Genomic DNA, 19,878 nt, shown 5'->3' with positions numbered 1-19,878 from the left:
GGCGGGCGCGGCGAGAATGTGACCGGCGCGGCGGGGCGGCCGCGAGCCGAGGCGGCGCGCACCTGGCCCTGCCCGTCTCCCCGCCGCGGCGCCCGGACGCGCGCACAGCCCGCCCCGCCGCCGAGCGCAGCCGCGCGCCCAGACATGACTTCTGCCTTCAAGCTGGATTTCCTCCCGGACATGATGGTCGAGAGCCGCCTGCTCGCCCCCGACAGGATGTGAGTGGCGCTTCGGGCGTGCGCGGGGGTCCCCTGGGCGTGCCGGCCCTCGCCCTCCGCGCCCACCGCAGGGGCCGCTGCCCGCCCGCGGTGCCGGGAGTCCCCGGGGAGGGCGAGAGGACACACTCACCGCGAGCGCGACTTCGGGGCTCGACAACCGGCTACCCGCCCGCGTCTCGACGGCCGGCGGCGGCGCGGCGCGGAGAGCGCGGGGTCTGGGTGGGGTCCGGCGGGCGCGGGATCTAGCGGGGTCCGGATGGGGGCCGGTCCTCCTAGGGGTCCAGTGTACCGGGACCCGGCCGTCGCGGGGTCCTGCTAGGGCCCGGGAGTTCCGGGGTCCGGCTGTCCCGGGCCCGCGTGTGCGGGAGGGCGTGCGCGCGTGCGAGTGTGCGAGTGTGCACACTGGTGTCATTTTAACTGCGAGGCTGATGGAGCTGTGGTGGCCGAGTTACAGATGCCTTCTTGCCAAATCACCCGCTAATCTGACTTTCAGTTTGCAAAGATTCCTCTCCTCTGGGGAGGGGGAGGAGAGGAGAGAGAAGGGGGGAAAAGGATAATTATAAAGTATTACAATAGCCAGGTGTAGCTGCCTGCAGAAATTAGAGGTAATTTTTTTTTTTACGTAATCACGAAGGTTTGTCTGATATATAGCCTGTAATTTAATAATTAATGCGGTTCTGATTATTTTACATCTAGTGAAAGCAGGGTAGAGTTTATTGGAAGTAGAGAGCTGGGATTCGTGAGCAAACGAAAGTGTATTAAAAAAGAAGAAAGTGTATAATGTCTAATTTTTATCTGGCTCATTAATCTTGATGGGAAAGTTTCTTTTAGAAGCTCAGGCACTGTCAAGTCATTAGGATCGACTGGTATTTTGGGCATGTTATAAGAAGAAAACCTAAAGAGATAGAAAAGGAAGGATTCCTCATAATGGGACAGGAAGGCGACTGTGAGCTTTTTTACACAGTTGATTCTTGTTGATTCTTATCAACAAGAAATTTGATAGTGAATCTAGGCTACAGTGAATCCAAGGGGGAAGAGGACTGCTATCCCGAGGAAGAGTACATATAAAACGTTTCGTTGTCTACACACGTAAGACTTAACATCCATATTCTTTTGGCATCTTACTGTGCTCTGAAATGTTCAGGCCATTCTGAGCTTTATGATCCATTTTCTTAGCAACTAACTTTCCTCTGTGGTGTCAGATTATTTTTCTAGTATGTTAAGTGTTATAAATTGAGAGATTCTTGAGAAACTGGGTAGTGGCCAATTATTTGAGCTGGTAGAATTAAGGAGGAAAAAAATAAACAGGGGAGGGGACTAATAGAATCTGTTAAATGTGAATTGTCTTTTCAGTCAATATTAAGAAAGTTAACTCGCTTGTACCCATGATCAACTGAGATAATCAGATAATGTAAATTAAAATATTGAATTGCCTTTCAGCAGTTTTTCCCTGAGAAATTAATCTTGATGAGTAACACTCCCCAGATATTTGCTTTAAAAGATCTTTGTCCTGTTTCCCCTTAAAATATTGATATAGCTATGTAACACATATTTGCACATGGGCTTCTTTATAGTCTGGGAGTGTCGGACTGAACCAAATAATTGGCCGGTCACAAGTTTGAATTCATGGTCATGTGCTCTTAGGTGACCGGACTATATCTAGCTTATAAATGCTCTATGAATTTAAAGTGCTAATGCCTTTAAATGAAGCTGTCTTTTGTTAGTTAAATGATGAATTGTGAAAGTTTACTTTGTCCTTTTCATTTGGTGAATACATGTTCAAATTGTTTGCTCAGAATAGAGCCTTTGTATCTTAGCGGAGTCTCCTACTATGACTTCTACCACACTTCCCTTTCAAATATGAGTTATTTCCAAATGATAGCCTTTGGAATCAAGCCCATATTGTTTTCAGTGTTTGTCAACTATTGCTTAACTGAACCAAAAAAAAAAAAAGGGGCGGGGGAGGGAGAGAGAGAAATAGAAGACCTGTTAAATGATAGTTTTATCACTTGCTTCTAAGATAACTATTGTGTATTTGAACCCTGAGGATACTGCAGCATGTTTTCTAAAATAGTTTGTGATTAATTTTCATTAGAGACTCTATTTGGGGGATAGAGGTGAGTGGAAAGAGATTTGATAAGTTGCAAAGGCTTGAAGGCCACCTAGCAGTTAATTTTGTTGCCATGTTCGTACACTTGAGAAGATAGCTGCGTGGATTCATTGTTTTGCTGAGTGGTTGTCGGTATGGTAAATTGCCATTCGGCCTAAATTGCAATCTGCTGAATCTTGGCCTATTCCTAAAAGGAACCTAAATAAAGCATAGGGGCTTTTCTGGTGTTGATTTTCTACAGCAGGAGAACATATTTTTGATGGTGTATCCCCATAAGCATATATTAGATAAGTTTGCAAGGTGTAATATGTTTGAGTCCTCAAGGCAGATGAACAAATAGCTTTTGAGATGAATTATTATGCTTCTTAGCCTCCAGGGCCATCCAGTGTTCAAAGAGCCAGATCATTTCAAGCTCTGTGGTGGTACAGAATTACTATAACATATGCTTCAAAGTTTGGGGATTTTAAACGTTTGGTATCAAAACTGTAAATGGAAATGCACATTTTAAATAATATTAACTATTAAAGTTCTGTTACCTTTCTATTGCTGTAGAATATGAATATTGTTTACCGCATAGCGTAATGAAAATAAAATACGAACTGATTTAATTTTTTTTTTTCTATTTGAGATAGGGGAGTCGGATTTGAATTGGATGTGGGGGATGAATGTTTCCTTCGTTTCACCTTTTTAAATGATCATGTATAGACTTTAGGGTCTTTAAGATGTTTCTGAATTGTCAAAACAAAAAACACCCCTAAGGCATAATGTCTCAGAAATGAGAAATTGCAGGTGGAAAAAATCTATAAATGCAGTTTGAAAAGTGTTGCTCAGATTTATGATGTAGGAGTGAGGAATAAAATTGAATCTTATTATTATTTTTTTTAATGTTTGGTAAGTAACCTTCTGGAAAATGAGAAAAATTATTGAAATTATTCTATTTGTGAATTCGTCACATTGGTGAATTAATCTTTTTTTAAAATTAATTCCTCCCAAGTTAGTATAACAGGAAACTTCATCAATATACAGAAATGAGGGGTGATCTCAGAAGCATCATTGCAAAAAACTAAAGGGGCTTCAAGACCATCTGATCAGACCCCCTCGTTTGATACATTAAGAAACTACTAGCAGGGCAGTGTGACTAGTAGGAGACAAAGTAATGGTTGATCCCTCCTGCCATTGATTGAATGTCTGCTGTGTGCCAGGACATTTGATTTACGTGGTATCCAGTCGTCACAACAGATCTGCAGCATGGGTATCATCCTGCTTTTGCAGATGATTCCTAAAGAGGTTACGAGCTTGCAGGTGGCACTGATGGTTCACTGGCAGAACTGCAGTGTGCTTGCCTCTGCATGGCATGCTTGTGTACATTCATATGTGGATATTGGGATGAAAGAGGGGTCTGTGAATTAAAGTATCTGACACAGAAATATGCCACCAGAGAATGATTGAGCAGTTTAGGAAGCAAGTTTATGCTGCCAAGTCGAGAGGATATGGATGACCCACAGTGTTCGTTTTATACTCTCTAATTGGATTCAGAAATCATGGTATATTCCAAATGTTAATTAAAAAAATGAGACTACATTGTAATCAAACATATATATATATATATATTTGTTTGCAAGACAATAGCAAGATGGAAGGGCAAAGGCAGTGGTGTCCATTTTTATCCTCATTTAGCAGTTTGAAGTATATTTTAAAGCGCAATTATAAATATAAAATGCAAAGATGACTCTGATTTATCACCTGATTCTGTGGTGAGAATGGAAGGAAATGAAGATGAAAAGACTCCAAAAGAAAGGCTACACAGAAGATTCTTTAAAGAAATTTTTAAAAATCTATTTTCAGGTGCAGTGTCTCAGTTAACAGTACATATTTGAGACTCAGCTGTTTCCCAAGACCCAAAATTCAGCCCACGTGACATTTTAAATTCTAACGATACTTTTGATCTGGGTAGAGATATTATTTTAATTGTTAAGCCTTATATTTAATTGTAATTTGCTGCATTGAGATTTCTTTGGTATCTGTTGATGATGTGTAATGAGTTGGGGGGGGAGACAAGATAAAAAGGAGATAGGATTTTCAGATATGAAGCTAGTGATTAACATTTCATAGGATCATTAAAATGTTTTCTCCCTAACAGCCATAATAACAGTGTATTTGGCCTCTGATGAAAGACTACACAGTCTCCTTTCTTTTTTTTTTTTTTTAACATAAACCCCAGAAGTTTTCATTTCTCTTTACCCCTTCCTTGTGGTCTGATGGCTGATGAGTTAAACACTTACTCAGTTCTCATAAAAAAGACATGCAAAACATTCTGACACACTTGCCTGCAGTAGAACCAGCACAGGATATGATCCAGCTATTGTGCAAAAATTCAGGGAAGCGTTCCTCATTGAGGCTTATATTTAGACTCAGGAGACTAGATATAACGGGAGCCTGATGTCATTGTAGAGAATTTTAAAAATCCCTCACAATGCTAAACCGTTCTACTGTGAGCATCCCTTGTCTTATCTGCATTTAAATGCAACACATTGTATTTTCAATATGTTTCAAAGGGCTAAATTGATAAGTTATCAATGTGTTTTACCTCCTGTGCTGAGCTCCACCCAAACTGAGGAGGTTTTTATTTTCAACGCGGAAGGCATTTGATCTGGGTATAGAGGGTTTTGTTTTTTCAGGGGAGGGTCATATTTTTGTGAGTTTGTTTGTTTGAGGATTAGGCCATTGCTGAGAGAGGTCTTTCTCGGGTGTAATATTTGTTTCACAAAAACTGCAGAAAGAAGGATTTGGAAACTACTGATGTTTTCCAATTCATTAGCACCTCCAAGTCCTCAGGTAGGCCTCCTTTACTCTCAAGGAGGTATGGGACGATATAATGAAGCCAGCATCAGTGGTGTGCTACTTGTGTAGTAGTGCAGAAAATGTATTTTTATTTTTCCTTAAGAAAAAGCTTTTGCTGAACCTAAGAGAGATGGAGCTGTGCATTCCTGGAAAAACCTACATGGGAAACAAAAACTAATTAGAGCAGTAGATGTGATGCTCTCAGGTAATTGTAAAATAATTATTCCCCTTTAGCATCATCACTGTTTAATTGTGCCATCCTATATTCTCCTGCTCCGAATTCAGATGTGGAGGCATGGAAACCTCGTTCCCCTCCTGGGAATTTCTTTTTCATTTACCACAAGCTGTAGGCTTCACCTAAAGACTTATAAAAGAAAGGGAGAAATGTTTTAGGGGATTTTGAATGATTCACTTTCCCTGTTTTGTCTAAATCATGACAGAAAGGGATTACTGCAACTGTTTACATAGAAATACAGTTGCAGTTATGTGACTTAAATGACTCATGAGCATATTTGCAATTTACACTTTCACGGTGCTATACCTGGAGTTTTATGGACATTCTCTTTTATGAGCTGCAGATTGTATATTATGTTCAGATACCGAGAAAGTTGTTTTAAAATCAGCTAATAATTTCAAATGTGATGCTAATAGATATGTAATCATGCAGCTTTCAGAATGATATATGAGTACAAATTCAGTTTTTGGTTAAATTTTAATTACTCTGTTTGAATGAATGCCTCAGAGCCAACTTATAGGCAAGTTATTAGATCCATTTTTTTTTTCTCCTTAAGATTTATGTGAATTAAGTTTAGGCTGTATTTCAACTGAAATATCATTTTTTAGCTTGTTATTCTGGAATTTTCTACCAGACCCACGTGATCTTTTATGTGAGGCCAGATTTTAAATAAAGAAATTATTCTGAAGAAGTTTTCATTTAGATTGTCTATACCTCCTTTAGGTCAGCCGTGGAATAGCCCAGAGAGATGACCTGTTTATCAGGATTCCTTTAATAGTAACAGTGCTTTAAAAATGGTATATGTGTGATGTTTTGGTTTTAAGTCTCAGCAATTAAAGGAGTCAAAGAGCTTTGTCTCCTCAGTGAGATGGTATGTTTTCTGTGTCATAAGCATAAGAAGTTCCCCCTTCTTTACAGCTACTTTGCCTCATATTTATAGGCTCAAACAGGACCAAAGATGTTCTCCTGCCACAGATGATGGTGGTGATTTACCACTCAGAAAAAATACAATTAATTTTAAATGATATATTTGACGTTTTGATGTAACTTGTGAACAGCTTAAACATTTTTTTTTGAGTGCTGTAGAGTAAATTAGTTCTTCCCCTTACATCCTAAGTCTAAAATTCTATGATTTTTGTCCTGAAAGGCATTATTTTCATGGGAGAAAATTCATAGCTTGACTTAGGGTCATTAAGTTTTAAGGTGCTATTTTATATTCTTTTTTATGAGTTATATCTTCATTTCTTGTCATCTCCCCTTGTAGCCAGATAGCTGCACCTCATTTATCTAACATAAATAAAATCAGATTGTCCTTTAGGCTAAAAGAGCAAAATCATATTTTGTTATTCAACTGATTGTGGTCAGAAAGCATAAAATAGAAGTGTGATACACAAACTCGTAATATATATATAAATAAGACATATCTAACATTGTGTATGTGTATGTACATATAAAAATGGAAAACCATCTGATTGCGCATACTTCAGTTTCTTAAAATGCCTGACATTTAATGGTCTTAGTTATAAAAGGTGTGAAATGTTGCACAGTATAGCATGGATTCACAGATTACATAGATGTACAGCAAATTGGAGCGAGTTCGAGAAAGATCTCAGGAATGTGATTTTTTGTTGTTTCTCTCTCTCTCTCTTTTTTTTTTTTTTTTTTTTGCCCCGAACTGTAGGGTGACTTCTTTAAAGACTAAAGAAGAAGCTCACTCTGATAATCCTATCATGTCCTGTTTGGTGAAAAGCTGAGACTCCCTCCTCTTTAGTGGCATTTCTGTGTTTCTTGCAGAGTTTTGGGACTGGCTGCCCCTCCTGTTTCTCAGTCGCAATTAAGATGTTTGTTGCTGTTGAAAGCAGTCCCTGAAATTTTGACTGTGTCCGGTACATGAACTGAGCATTGCAGGTAGGCTAAGGTCAGAGGAGATCTGTGAACCTACAGGGGGCAGAGGAGATTGGATACACAAACATAAACACATACACACACTCACCCACGATTGTTTTCTCTTCGGAGCTCCAGAGTAAGAGGTTGGGTATCAGTGAGTGAAACAGATGCAGGTTGAAATCTGACATTTCGTTTTCTCCCTGGACTATCCTAGGGAAATTATCAAAGAGAAAGATGATCAGAAAAAGCATAAAGAAGGAGAGCATTTGGCAGAGGACTAATGTAGATTATTTAATTATGCTTATTTCTCTGGCTTTCCCAATTCCTTGAACCCAAGCCTAAATTCACTTGTGTCACGAACACTGCAGCCATTTCTGAAGTTTCCCTGATTTGCAGCTCTACATCCTTTCATGTCAGTCTTCTCTAAAGCCCTTTTGATTATCCCTTTCCTGGGACGTTTCCTACTTTGAAGAGAAGGGTCCACATCTGCCTATGGCCTAGATCTCAGAATTGGAGCCTGAAGAGTAGAGCAGTATCAGATGTCCATATTGTTCCTTGTAGTAAATTCCACCCAGCAGCTGCGTGTTTCTCTGCATAAAACTGTATTTTGACTTCCTCCATTAATGAAGGGGAGTTGTGTTTTCTGGTTGAGCAGAAGGGTAGCATGTTTTGGGTGTCATTGTCCTAGTCAGCTACCTTTGGCTCTGCTGCAGCTGTGTTTGCTTTCTCAAAATTTTGTCACCAGGAGGCCTCCAAGTGCAGTTACTCACTTCATTCTGAGCTGGTGTAATCTTCCCCCTTGACTCTCATTGTCCACCCAGCCAGCTTTTCCTGCCGCCAGGCTTTGGCAATGCCACCCCAGTCCTTCGGAAAGCCTGAGTGCTGCTTCACCCCCTGGAGGTTCCCCAGTTCTGTCTCAGAGCCCTTTTTTAATATTCAATCTCTGTTTTTCGATTGCACCATCATGGAACCTGTCAGGAATCTTCTTTCTTTGTGTGTGCACGCATGCACAAACACAAGCACACACACACACAAAGTCCATGCTTTCCTCTCTCCTTTACCTCCTTTTCAATTACTCTTGGGTGTCAAAAAGTTGCTCCCAGTCTCTACTGATGGGCAGTTTGTCTTCGTTGTCTGTAATTGCCAGAGTGCTTCCCAGTATATTTGTTCTTATTCTCAGGCCTTCCATGTCCCCAACATACCCACTGGGTTGCTCAGGAGACTAGGGGCCAAATCATTTTATTTTTCTTTTTCCTCAGGAACACTCACCACAAGATTTACTTTTTTCTTGGGATGAATTTAGGAAACATTTTTTTTAAAGACAAAAAACATTTTAATTCCACAGACCATGTGCAGGTTTTAAGTTTTCTCCTCTTGGCCTGTCGGCCGCGTGTCAGGAGCCCTTGCCCTGTGTCACGATCTCCCTGGGGGCCCTGGAATGGAATCGCTGGGGATGTTGCTTTAGTGCCTCCCCAAGAAAGGTCGCCCTTTAAGGCCAAGAGTCACCGACGCCTTCTTGCAGCCTGTTTTCTGATTCATCCCAGGCCTACTTCATTGTCAAGACGCCTCATCTGGACAATAAGGATAGTAAGATGCACTTCTTATTTGCCCTAAAGTGTTGTTGTGAGGCTAACATTGGGAAAGGAGTGACAGCCTAAATATTTTATAGCTTCATGGTCCTTAAAACTGACCGCAAATTCATCTCAATTTCCTGGGAGAATCAAATGCAGTGGAACATCATTACGACTGGCCAGTTAATGTTTTCTCCCTCCGAACATTCACGCTTTAAAGTCTCAGCCAAAGGCCCATAAAGCAGTATTGCACCCACATAAGCATTCAGAAAATGCCCAGTCCCCAGATCAAAATTATGACCAATTTTTCCCTCTTCTCTTTCTGCGTGTTGATTGAGGAATAAAATGCAGCCCATGTTCCACCTGTGAACCCATTCTGGGATGGATGAAGCAAAAGCAATATTCTGAAATGTTCTGAAAAGCCCATCGCCACACCAGCTGAAATAGATGTTGATTTTCCTATGGGGAGAAAAGTTATGTTGTGTGGCTAGTCCTCACATAATGGGAATCCTAACCCTAGCAGACGCCCAACCGTTAAGGAAACAGCATTGGCGAGGTGAGGATGGAGTGGTAATATTGTAGACCTGGCAGCCTCACTGCGTCGTCGGGTGCCTTGGAGAACGGGGATGGAGAGTCTGAAGGAGGAAATGACTCAGAAGAGGAAGCAATAAGCTCTGGCTTACAAGGTGTGAAGACGAGGGGGTGCTGCTTGTTTTCTCGGCAGCACCCGGGTTGTGCACGGCTGCAAGATGCACCCTTGTTATTCTTTTGTTCAGCTTTAATTAAACAAGTACTTATTCCTCCTGATGTAGCCGAAAGGCCCTTGGAGTCCTAAGAGATCAGAGCCACCATAGCTAAGTGTGAAGACCTGCCCTTGATGTTGAAAGTCACTTTATCCATTAAGACCAGACAAGATCACGTTCAGTTTGGAAGCCTGGGGCCCTGGTATGTAGGTCCCTTGATTTAGAAATGCCCTCTAACAAGGATGGGGGAAGGGTGGGCACCTCTTCAGGCTAGAGAGTGATTTGACTCTGGCCTAAATGGGACTTCACAAATTGCACTGGGGGAAGCCAGGACCTCCTGAAGGCTGTGGGAACAGGGGCAGTGCAGAGCTTAGTGCTCTGTCCGAGGTCTTTGGGAAAGGAGAACTAGGTTTGCATCCACAAGCTGGCCACATCTTTACAGGAGGGGCCCTGCCACACAGGTAACACAGATGTTTCTCTGCAGATTGGTTGGTGCTGTATGCTCAGCCTGTGTTGATGAAGTCTAACTAACTTTATAGGCAGCCTTTCGCTTAGGCCAAGAACTTGTGTTCAACTGTTATAAAAAGTGACTAGAGATCAGAATTGTAAGCCTTAGGAGGCATGAGATGGTCTTACCTTAACTATGGCTTGGTTTTCAGGTCTACTTGGAACCTGATGCTTTTGATAGAAGCTTATCTCTAGTTCTCTGTTCAATAAAATTGTGATGTGGCCCTGGAAATCAAAAGATGTCTTCTTTGACACCATAAACGTCTTTTTGTGTGTGTCTTAGTCTAATTATGATCACTGATGCTCTAAGGGATGCTGCCTTCCTGGGGCTACATTTTCTGAAATATTTTATTATTTTAGCTGTTTTTGATTTAGGATACACCATGAGATAGCCATGAGGCCAAGCAGTTTATATAGATTATCAGTAATCTTCAGAAAAATATTGTAAGGTCAACAATGTCATTCCCATTTTACAGATGAGGAAATAGCAGTTCAAGGGGGTGATGGTACTGAAAGTTGACACCCCCCCCCATAGAGTGGATTTTCCTTGTGTACCACCTTGTAGTTGGTCCTTGAAGGTGGTTTGCGATACTTTTGAGAAATTCTTCAAGTCCTTTTACGACATAAACAGGTTGACTATCCAGATGCATGGTAGAATTGGCAGCTGGATATGGCTTGAGTGTGAAATAGAGGATTGTCTCCATGACCCAACAGCCATGGCATTTTACGTGCTCTTTCACATGAATTGCCTTTTCTGGATTTTATTTTGCAGCTGGACTGATGTCTAGGTCAGAAGGCATTCGCGTTGTAAGAGCTGTTGTCCCTTAGAAGGGCCCCAAAGCAGTGTCAAGATCTCTTATTGCAGAGGCAGATTCTCACTCACTGCTGAACTACGGAAGCAATTAACATTGAGCATTAAGGTGGATACTTACTCTTCATTGAAGGTAACTATATAGTTTATGAAGAAGTCTCTCGAGGATTTCATTAGCCACCTGGCAGTTTCCCCCCCATTTACTTCCAATTTCTTAATTTCACATCTAATTTAGATGAATACTTGGCCTTTCTCTGGAGTGCCTCTTGCCTGTACTACACTTTCTTGTGAGTTAGAAAAAGGCTCTCTTGCCAAGGCAAACCCCACAAGCACAAAGGGTGGGGTTCAATTCCCATTCTCTCCTCTTCCCCAGTTGTCAGGTGACCTTATGCAATATCCTTCCTAGAGTGATATCCATTTTTACTCCTTTCAAGTGGGTGATGGAATAAGTGAGCCTGGCAGCAAGATGACGCTGGATGCTGAGTGATTTCCAGTTTGGCCCTTTCAGGTTTGGTACCATCAGTACATTCTTGACCACCGCAGCTCTTTGCTCAAGTACATAAATATATGTTGGGATCCTGGAGCTTTGGCAAATCATAAATTCCTCCCTGTTGTGTAGATACCCAGTGTAAAGGGAGATATAATAGAAAAGTTCGAGTAGGATTCATGCATGGGTGGGCCTAACTCACAAACCATTTCCTACTGAATATCAGCTTGTTGAAACACCTGTCCTCCTGGCAGGAGGCAAACGTCATAACCAAAGACAATGTCATTTGAGTGGAGTTTTCCTGCCCCGTGTGCTTGTTGTATTCTTGCTACTGATGCAAACATTATCTATAATTACAATTTCAAGTGACTGAAAATTGCAGGCTTTGTTGAACAAAAATACAGCCAAAGAATGGAATGTATATCCTCTCCACCCTCATTATAAGGCTTTCAGAAATCAGACTATAGGGCGCAAAATGTGGTTCCCAACTGTGTGATACCAGCCCCACTCTCTGATGTTTGAACACTTTGTCAGGATGCTGGGCTGCTGGGGTGATCTTGTCACTGAAGGAAAGTGCTCTTTCTTCTCTTGCTCTCCCTTGCTCCATTGTCAACTCAGTCACCATGGTGGCCCCTCACACGCCCTCTCCTTCCAGGAGGTAAAACACGAAACTGCTGTCTAATATAGATCCAAGCGTGAAGGGCAAAGGAGGGAAAGGTGATTGATGGACCCACAGTTCCCTCCCAGGGGCAGAAGCCATTGCTTACCTGGAACATGTTGTAGACTTCATACCGCTCTCCCCTACTCCTGGGACTGAACCCAAAAACAGGCTGCTCTTTTGGCGGCCCACCACCCAAGGTACCTTCCCTTGTCCTTAGAATCTGGTTGTGGTAGGAGAACAACCTCCTCGCTAGTCTCACTGTTCTCGATGCAAAATAATATTCTATTTTTAATTTCAGTGAGACCTTAAACCACTTGGAATTTTTTCGGAGGGAATATGATGTGTTAGAGCTGAGAATTTTGCTCATTGTCAAGAGCATCTTAAAATCCGGGGAACCATTTAATGACATAGAAGAGGTTCCTTGACTTTGGGCAGGAAGCAAATAGGAGGAAGAAGCTATGATGTTGTCAGTTGTGTTTTTAAGATACTAGATCTGCAGCTATATGGTGTTCCACGAGGTCATAACTCGCCTCCTGGCCAAAGTAGGGTTTCAGTGCTTTGAAAAACTAAAGTAAAATTATCGCAGTGTTTTCATCCAAAATGGAAGCAGTATAGATATTTGGCTAAGATTGCTCAGAATATCCAAAGACCATTCCTGATTCTCTTGTGTCCTTCCCTGCAAAATAGGGACAAGCTTGCTACCAAATAAAGAAATATTTAGCATGTTGAAATCCATTAGGTCTGCCATATACATAGAGAGTTGGACTTCCCCTGGTATATTCCCTTTTCTAACAGAAATAACAGACTCAAATGAAATTGGGTTTGGGACAGACTATACCATGATATGAAAGTACCCACTTATATTCAGTATTTTAACACTCATTGAACTGAAATAGGATAACTTTGGGGTCCATGTAAAAAGGCTTCTATATAGTGCAACACACCAGCAAGGTTCTTTTAATGCAAATGGATTGGAACAAAGCCTCTGCAGTGAAAATTCTGAGACATAGCTAGTCTCCATAATATAGTGTAATTGCCCAATTGTAAGGTATAAATGAGGGCAACTCAATTTGTATATTTCATGAATTCTTTCTGTGAATTACAAATACTCTGTTTCATGTTCAGGGCACCTTTTTTTTTTGACAGGTTATGTGTTTATGCTTCTAAGTGCCCAGGCTTTTGATGGCTTGGATTCTTAGCCAATCAGTAAAACTTACTTTAAGAAATCTAATTTGCCTTGAACCAAAGTAAATTAGCTTTTAAAGTTATCTAATTCTCAGGGTTTCTTGTTGCCTGAACAATAGAAAATTGATTCCTCTGTGGTGAGTAAATGCAGTGCAAGTCAAACAGTAGATTGCGGTTGTACAGTTTGTACAGCAGATTGAATAGTTAAAATTAAGTTGGACAACTGAAGAATTTGGGATTTATGAGTCACAACTGACCTATTTAGCTGGACTGATCAGCCCAATTGTTATCATGTGGATACGTTCTAAACATTTTCTGTATTGAAGTCTGTCTTCTTTTTCTTAATCCAAAACGCCTGCTAGTGAACAAGAAATGCAGCTTATTTTAACATCATTCTCAACGCAATAATCGGAGCTTCAAAATCTCGTAATGTACAGAGTGATTATACTGTTCCAGGTGTGGCACCCTTTTATCCAGTGTAACAAATTTCTTACTTTTCAGGAATTAAACATGAGTTTACCCTGAGCTTCTACCTTCATTGTTGGCATTCAGGGCAGCACTGGTTTCGAATGAAGAAAAATCTGCACTTTTGTGTTGTTTGGGCTAGGTTGAATTAATAAAGGATTGTCTTGCTGGGACTCAAGAACTTAACAGTTTCATCTTTTCAAAGACCTTTCTTCACCCTGTAGCTCAGATGAGATGTCATCTTTGTCTCATCAATAGTTTTACAGATCTAGATCCCTCCTAGAGTCCTTGAAAAACGTCCCATGTGTTCTTTATTGCTAAGAGCCTCCTAGTGAAAATGCATGTATCCATTATTGGTACTTTGTGATCTTGGCCATTTGCGTTGTGTAATGCAGGTAACTTGAGAAATGGGGGAATATTAGAGTTCTTTCCCAGCTAACAACCTGACGGGCAATAGCAACAGTGGCTTGTTCCACTAGATCAGATTGAACCTGTCATTATTCATAGAATTAATTGTGCAAACAAAGAAATCTAGATTTTATCTACTCTATCCTTTTGTTCCTGAACTTCCTTCAGACTAGCTCTTATTATCTTAGATCCATAATCCTGAGAGCAAGTAGGCATGAAGTAGTGACAGTCTGTGGGAAAGCAGCCACTCAGTTGATTCTCCAGATATAAACTCAAGCACTGCTTCATGCTTTGGGTACTCAAGGCAGAGTATGTGCCCAGTTTGCTGGGACCTGCCCAGCATACACCTGTTGTCCTAGCCCCACTGATTGTAATACCTCCATTCACTCTTGAACGTGTTCCAGTTTGGAAGATAAATTGTGTGGTCCCCCTTCACAAGTTGGATCCTCCATCACTAACCATGTTAAACAGACAAAATTGGTGAATGACTGTAGGCTGATTTATAAAATGTTAGGCCGGTTTTTAAAAATCTATGCATAGGACCAACCCAAACCTTTCTCCCAGAGTGGTTATCCCTGATTGTAAACTTTCAGGCAAAGACATTCCCAGCTTCTCTTTCTCTGGCCTATTTCTTAGTTAAAATCCTTATAAGGAGAAAAGCTATTCAAGATTCAACAATAGTTTATTCAGTGTTTCTAATATGTTGGCACCCTGCTGGCCACTCTGAGATGTGCTGTCTCATTAACTGATGTTAACCCAAATCCCGTGTGCTGGAAATTCCTCTCTGCAGCTTTCTTGATGGGCACCCTACCCCCAGCAAGTGGGCTCCACCTGAGAGGATCCTGACACAGTTCTTTCTGGGGAACCTTCCTGTTAAATTCATGAAATAACTTTCCCGCATTCTGGAAAGCTCGACTAGGAAGCACAGATACTTCTGATAACTTTAACCTGCAGTGTGACCAGAGCCAGCAAAGGGTCTCAAGCTTTTGTCTTTGTTCTCACACTGCCCTTTGTGACGCAGGAGTGGAAGAGCTCCAGAGAGAGCTCCGCAAGGTATAATGACACCAGGGTGGCCAGGTAATATTTTTGAATTTTAGTCCCTGGGCTCCTTTCTCACTCTGTCAAGCTCATTGCTCTTTCTCATACAGTGCTGGAATTTCAGAGGATTTGTGCAAAATGTTGTTTTAAAAATCGATTTCCTGATTTTTTGCATTTATACCCAGCTGTTTGTTATTCTGTTCAGCCAGCAGCGTCTGAGTCTCAATGGACCATGTAATATGCAGCTGTAGCCAGATGTAATGCTTCCTCTCCCTAAATGTTTCTGTTAGAAGCTTAGAGAGGCAGGCTAAAGACTGCTGATAACCGTGTTGCTTGCATTAATTTACCCTCTGGAGCTACACGGATTCTGCTTGGCAATTTTATTTCATGACCAACAAGCAGAGCAGTGTTTGTGATCTCCATCCTTGGCAGTGATGTTGACACTGTATATATCAAGTATATCTGCACTGATATGAAAGGAACTTGTATAGCTAATTTAAACCGCAGGAAGCAATCTAATCTGCATGCATAAATACTCCGGGAGCAAGGTTGTACTTAGAAACGCCAGCCAGGATTCAAATCAAAACTTTGTCCGGATTAAAATAGCTCCATCAGCTAGTCTTGTGAACAGAGCATGTCCTCGGAAAAATAATTTTAGCATCATTTCGCCTTGTTTCTAATTTGCGTTTATTATTCAAATCTGTGTTTCCTTTTGTGTCTGTATGATGTATCTTTGTTTAGAGGCTACAGCTTCTACTAAATTTAATTACTTCCCTTTGAGGCTTTAAATTGAGGGCAACTTCTATTAATTGTTAATTACTTTCCCCTGTCATTTGCACAGTAAAGGCACAGCAGCAACTAATTGAGGTGCGTTCTGTACAATGACAAGAGGCTTCTTCAGCCTCCTTATTTACCTTTGTATGGGGAACAATTTTTATCCATAATCTTGTATTTTGTTAAACATGAAAGTGGGCATTCCATTGGCATACTGGCCATTCCTATGATGTAATGTTGTCTCCTAGTTAAATAAATGGGAACCAGGCTTGACTCTGTGCCACCACCTAGTGGTGCCTTGATCTCCCCGTGCCTCCTCAGAGCAGACCACTTTTACCCCATGACTCCGCTGGGAATTTAAACGTAGCCTCACGCCCCATTGCTGGCCTGGGTAGACTCATGTTATTAAGAGTTTATTGCATGTCTTCTCCCTAGCTGGTGATATTGACTGCCACCTCCATAAAAATTCCTCTCTTTGCTTCTCTGACTTGAGACTCTGCTTTTCTTTTCCCTTTTCTGATGCATTTTAGCTTCTTCTCCCCCGCCCCACCCCCCCCGCCCCCACTCATTCTTCCTGCCTTCTGCTTCTGGGCATCTCACCAGAATGATAGTCTTTGGGTCTCAGCTTGTCTTCTACAACTTTACCTGCTTGAAGAGCTTATCGCCTCCACCCTCAGCTAGGCTGATGGGGAGGAACCTTGTGTGTGAATATTTGCTTTTTCATTGCCTCCTGGATGTGGGTGGGTCAGCTGTGTTTTAGCCGCGGTAGCCCGGGCTCAGTAGAGCCGCTCCGGGTACGGACGGAAACGTTCCCTGGGTGATGAGTTGTCCGTGGTCCCATTTTAATAACTAATTAAGAGCTGTATGAATTCCATGAAGGGTTCTGTAATTTTCGGGAGGAATGGTGAAAGCCATTTCTTCATTTAGTCCCTGGACTCGGTACATCGGCCTGGTTTGGGTCATTTCATTTCTCAATGACATCTCAGCCCCCACTTTAAAGTGGATTTGCTCCGATACTTGACTTCCGTGTCCCGATGTGCTTGGATTCCACAGTCCTCGAATTTTTAATTTAATTTAAAAGAATCATAAAGGTAGAGAGCAAGAAGGAGGCAGGGGAGAGCTTGAGTTAATGAGCAGTGGCAAAGTGGAAACCTTGAGACTCCTTGCTTTTGGGAAGCTCGGGTCTGTGGCAAAACTGTAATTTTGTGTGTATTTTTATTGGGTTTTGGAAAAATGCCTCACACTCTCGCTCCAGGTAAATTATAAATTTACCATCTCTGCTAAGTAATAATAATACACGTGGGAAAACTAAGGTCCGCCAGTGCTCCCCGAAGCAGGCTGCCCGGGCAGGCTGGTCATAACCAACAAGGACGAGTACAGGTCTTGTGCCCAAGGGGATGGCTCAGCCTCATTCGAGAAGCCATGTCCCCTTGTCCCCACCTACAGCCCGGCCTCTCTTTGTGGCATTCCAGGCTTGTATATTCCTCAGAGAAGGATGCTGCTGCTTTGACAGAAAGCATCTAGGTGGCTTGAACTGTACCCTGCCCCGGAGTTGTGCTGGTAGAGGTCTGTGGTGCGCGAGCTTGAACGGCATTTCCAACGGCAGTGCTCAAGTAATTGATACAGGGTGGTTATCGACTTAGAAAAGGTGTGACAATAATCCTATTAGAAAGCGATTACTCTTCTCCCAAAATGCATTGAAAGAGTGGTGGTTGTGGTCCTGGAAGAGGAGGGATTCTAACAGGATTTATGCTATCCATCAAATATTAAGCAGTGCAGCGACATCAAAATGAATTCCAGAGTGAAATTTAGACTGTATATTTCTGATTTTGTGCACATTATACATATAAATATATGCTTCATGCAGAAATAAACAAATTGGGATAATACATTCTTTCTTAAAGATTGTCATTTTAAAACGGGGTCTAACCTTTGTATAAAGATCCCACGTAAAATATTGACTATTTAGAACCTCACATGTGGGTTTGAAATCATGATAAATATTTAAAATTATACTGGTTGGGTTCTTTATTTTATTTTTTTTTTGCAGATTATAAAGCTGTTTTAAGTGGTGAGGTATATACAGTATCTCCATACACAACACCCAGGTCTGTCTACCTGAAAGTTACAAATATAATTTATTGTGAAATATTTTCAAACTTACAGGATAGTTACAAAAATAATACAAACCCCATAAGAGAGATCCAACATACCATTACCCCCTACCCCCAGACACTCACATTTTTTAAATGTTTTGCCACATTTGCTGTATCTTTCTATCTGTCCATCCCTCTTTTATTCTACCTATTTATCCACTTATCTGTCTATCAATCCGTTTTCTGAACATTTGGTTGTAGGTTGTATGCATCATGTTCCTTAAACCCTTAATACCACCAGGTACGCTTCCTAAGAGCAAGGATATTCACTTAGGTAACCATGTTAAGTGCAGTTATCCAGATGAAGAAGTTTAACATTGATATAAAGCTTCCAGTCCCTATTCCAGTTTTTTTCATACAAGTCCCAGTAATATCCTTTTGAGGCTTTTCTCCTCCCTTGTTAGATCCCACTCAGATTACGTATTGCATTTAATTGTTATTGTCTCTTTAATTGCTCTTTTTGTCTTTCTTGCTTAAATCATATATATATATATAAAATATATAAGCTTCCACATCGCGCCCCTCCCAAGTGTATGTTCAGTGGGATTAATCACGTTGACAGTGTTGCAGTTCTTTCACCACCTTCCATGACTGAAGCTTTCTATCTCCCTGAACAGAAACCCTACACCTCTTACGCATCAGCTTCCTGTTCCCCTTGTTCCCTGCCCCTAGCTCCCTGCTCTCTAATTTCTGTCTCTGTGTGCTTACATAGTCTCTGATGTTTTCTTTGAGTTTACCAGGGGGCTTAAATTTAACATCTTACGTCTGTCACAATCTTGCCTGCTTTGATACCAATGGAACTTCAATAGTTTGCACAAACTGTTCCTATACTACCGTTCCCCCGCCACCCTTCCTCTATGTAGTTCTGGTCACAAATCATGTGTTTTTACATTAGGAGTTCCAAGCCACTTATTTCTCATTTCATTTTAGATATTTTCCTTTTAAATCCTATAGGAAGTAAAAAGTGGAGTTACAACCCTACACTAGTACTGGCACATGTATTTATCCCTGTTATAACCCTTACCAGAGATCTTTATTTCTTCATGCAGCTTTGATCTGTCATCTATTGTCCTTTCCTTTCAACCTGCAAAACTTTCTTTAGCATCTCTTGTAAGGTCAGTATAGTAGTGATGAATTCCCTTAGCTTTTGTTCATTTGGGCAGGTCTTATTCCCTCCCTCACTTTTGAAAGACGGTTTTGCCAGATTTAGAATTCTTAGTTGGTAATTTTATTGCTTTGCTTTCAGCACTTTAAATATGTCTTCCCATTGCCTCCATACCTCCATGGTTCCCGATGAGAAATTGACACTTAATCTTTTGAGGTGCCCTTGTATGTGACACACTGCTTCTCTCTTCTGGCTTTCAGAATTCTTTCTTTATCTTTGGCATTTGACAGTTTGATTAAAATATGCTGTGGCATGCATCTATTTGGGTCTACCCTGTTTGGAGTTTGTTGGATGTCTTGAATATGTATATTCATGTCTTTCATTAGATATGGGAAGTTTTCATCCATTACTTCTTTGAGTATTCTCTCTGCCCCCTTCTTTCTTTTCCTCTGGGACTTCCACGATGCATATATTGGTTTACTTTGTGGTACTCTACAGGTTCTTCAGGCTCTGTTCACTGTTCTTTATTTTTTCTTCTTTCTGCTTCCAGAGAGAATGATTCCCATTATCTTATCTTCAGGTTTACTGATTCTTTCATCTGCCAGGTCTAATCTGTTCAATTTTTTATTTCTGTTACTCTGGTCTTCAACTTCGTTTCATTCCTTTTCATAATTTC

The 19,878-nt window shown here is 41.2% G+C and overlaps 1 protein-coding gene across 9 annotated transcripts in view; it reads left to right on the top strand.

Moving 5' to 3' along the window:
• Nucleotides 1-19,878, top strand: part of CELF2 (CUGBP Elav-like family member 2) — a 506,203-nt gene that overhangs the window by 198,971 nt on the left and 287,354 nt on the right. For 3 of the 9 annotated variants that reach the window (XM_077169450.1, XM_077169451.1, XM_077169452.1), the window contains exon 1: nt 98-218. The exons of the other annotated variants lie outside the window; for them this stretch is intronic. In XM_077169450.1, the coding sequence (XP_077025565.1) occupies nt 145-218 (74 nt within the window). In that variant the 5' untranslated portion in view covers nt 98-144. Of the gene's footprint in view, nt 1-97; nt 219-19,878 lie in introns of those variants that run through there. 9 annotated transcript variants of the gene reach the window in all.

Source organism: Tamandua tetradactyla, chromosome 7 (assembly GCF_023851605.1).
Source record: "Tamandua tetradactyla isolate mTamTet1 chromosome 7, mTamTet1.pri, whole genome shotgun sequence".
Lineage (NCBI taxonomy): Eukaryota > Metazoa > Chordata > Mammalia > Pilosa > Myrmecophagidae > Tamandua > Tamandua tetradactyla.
This window is presented reverse-complemented; position numbering and strand designations above follow the sequence as displayed.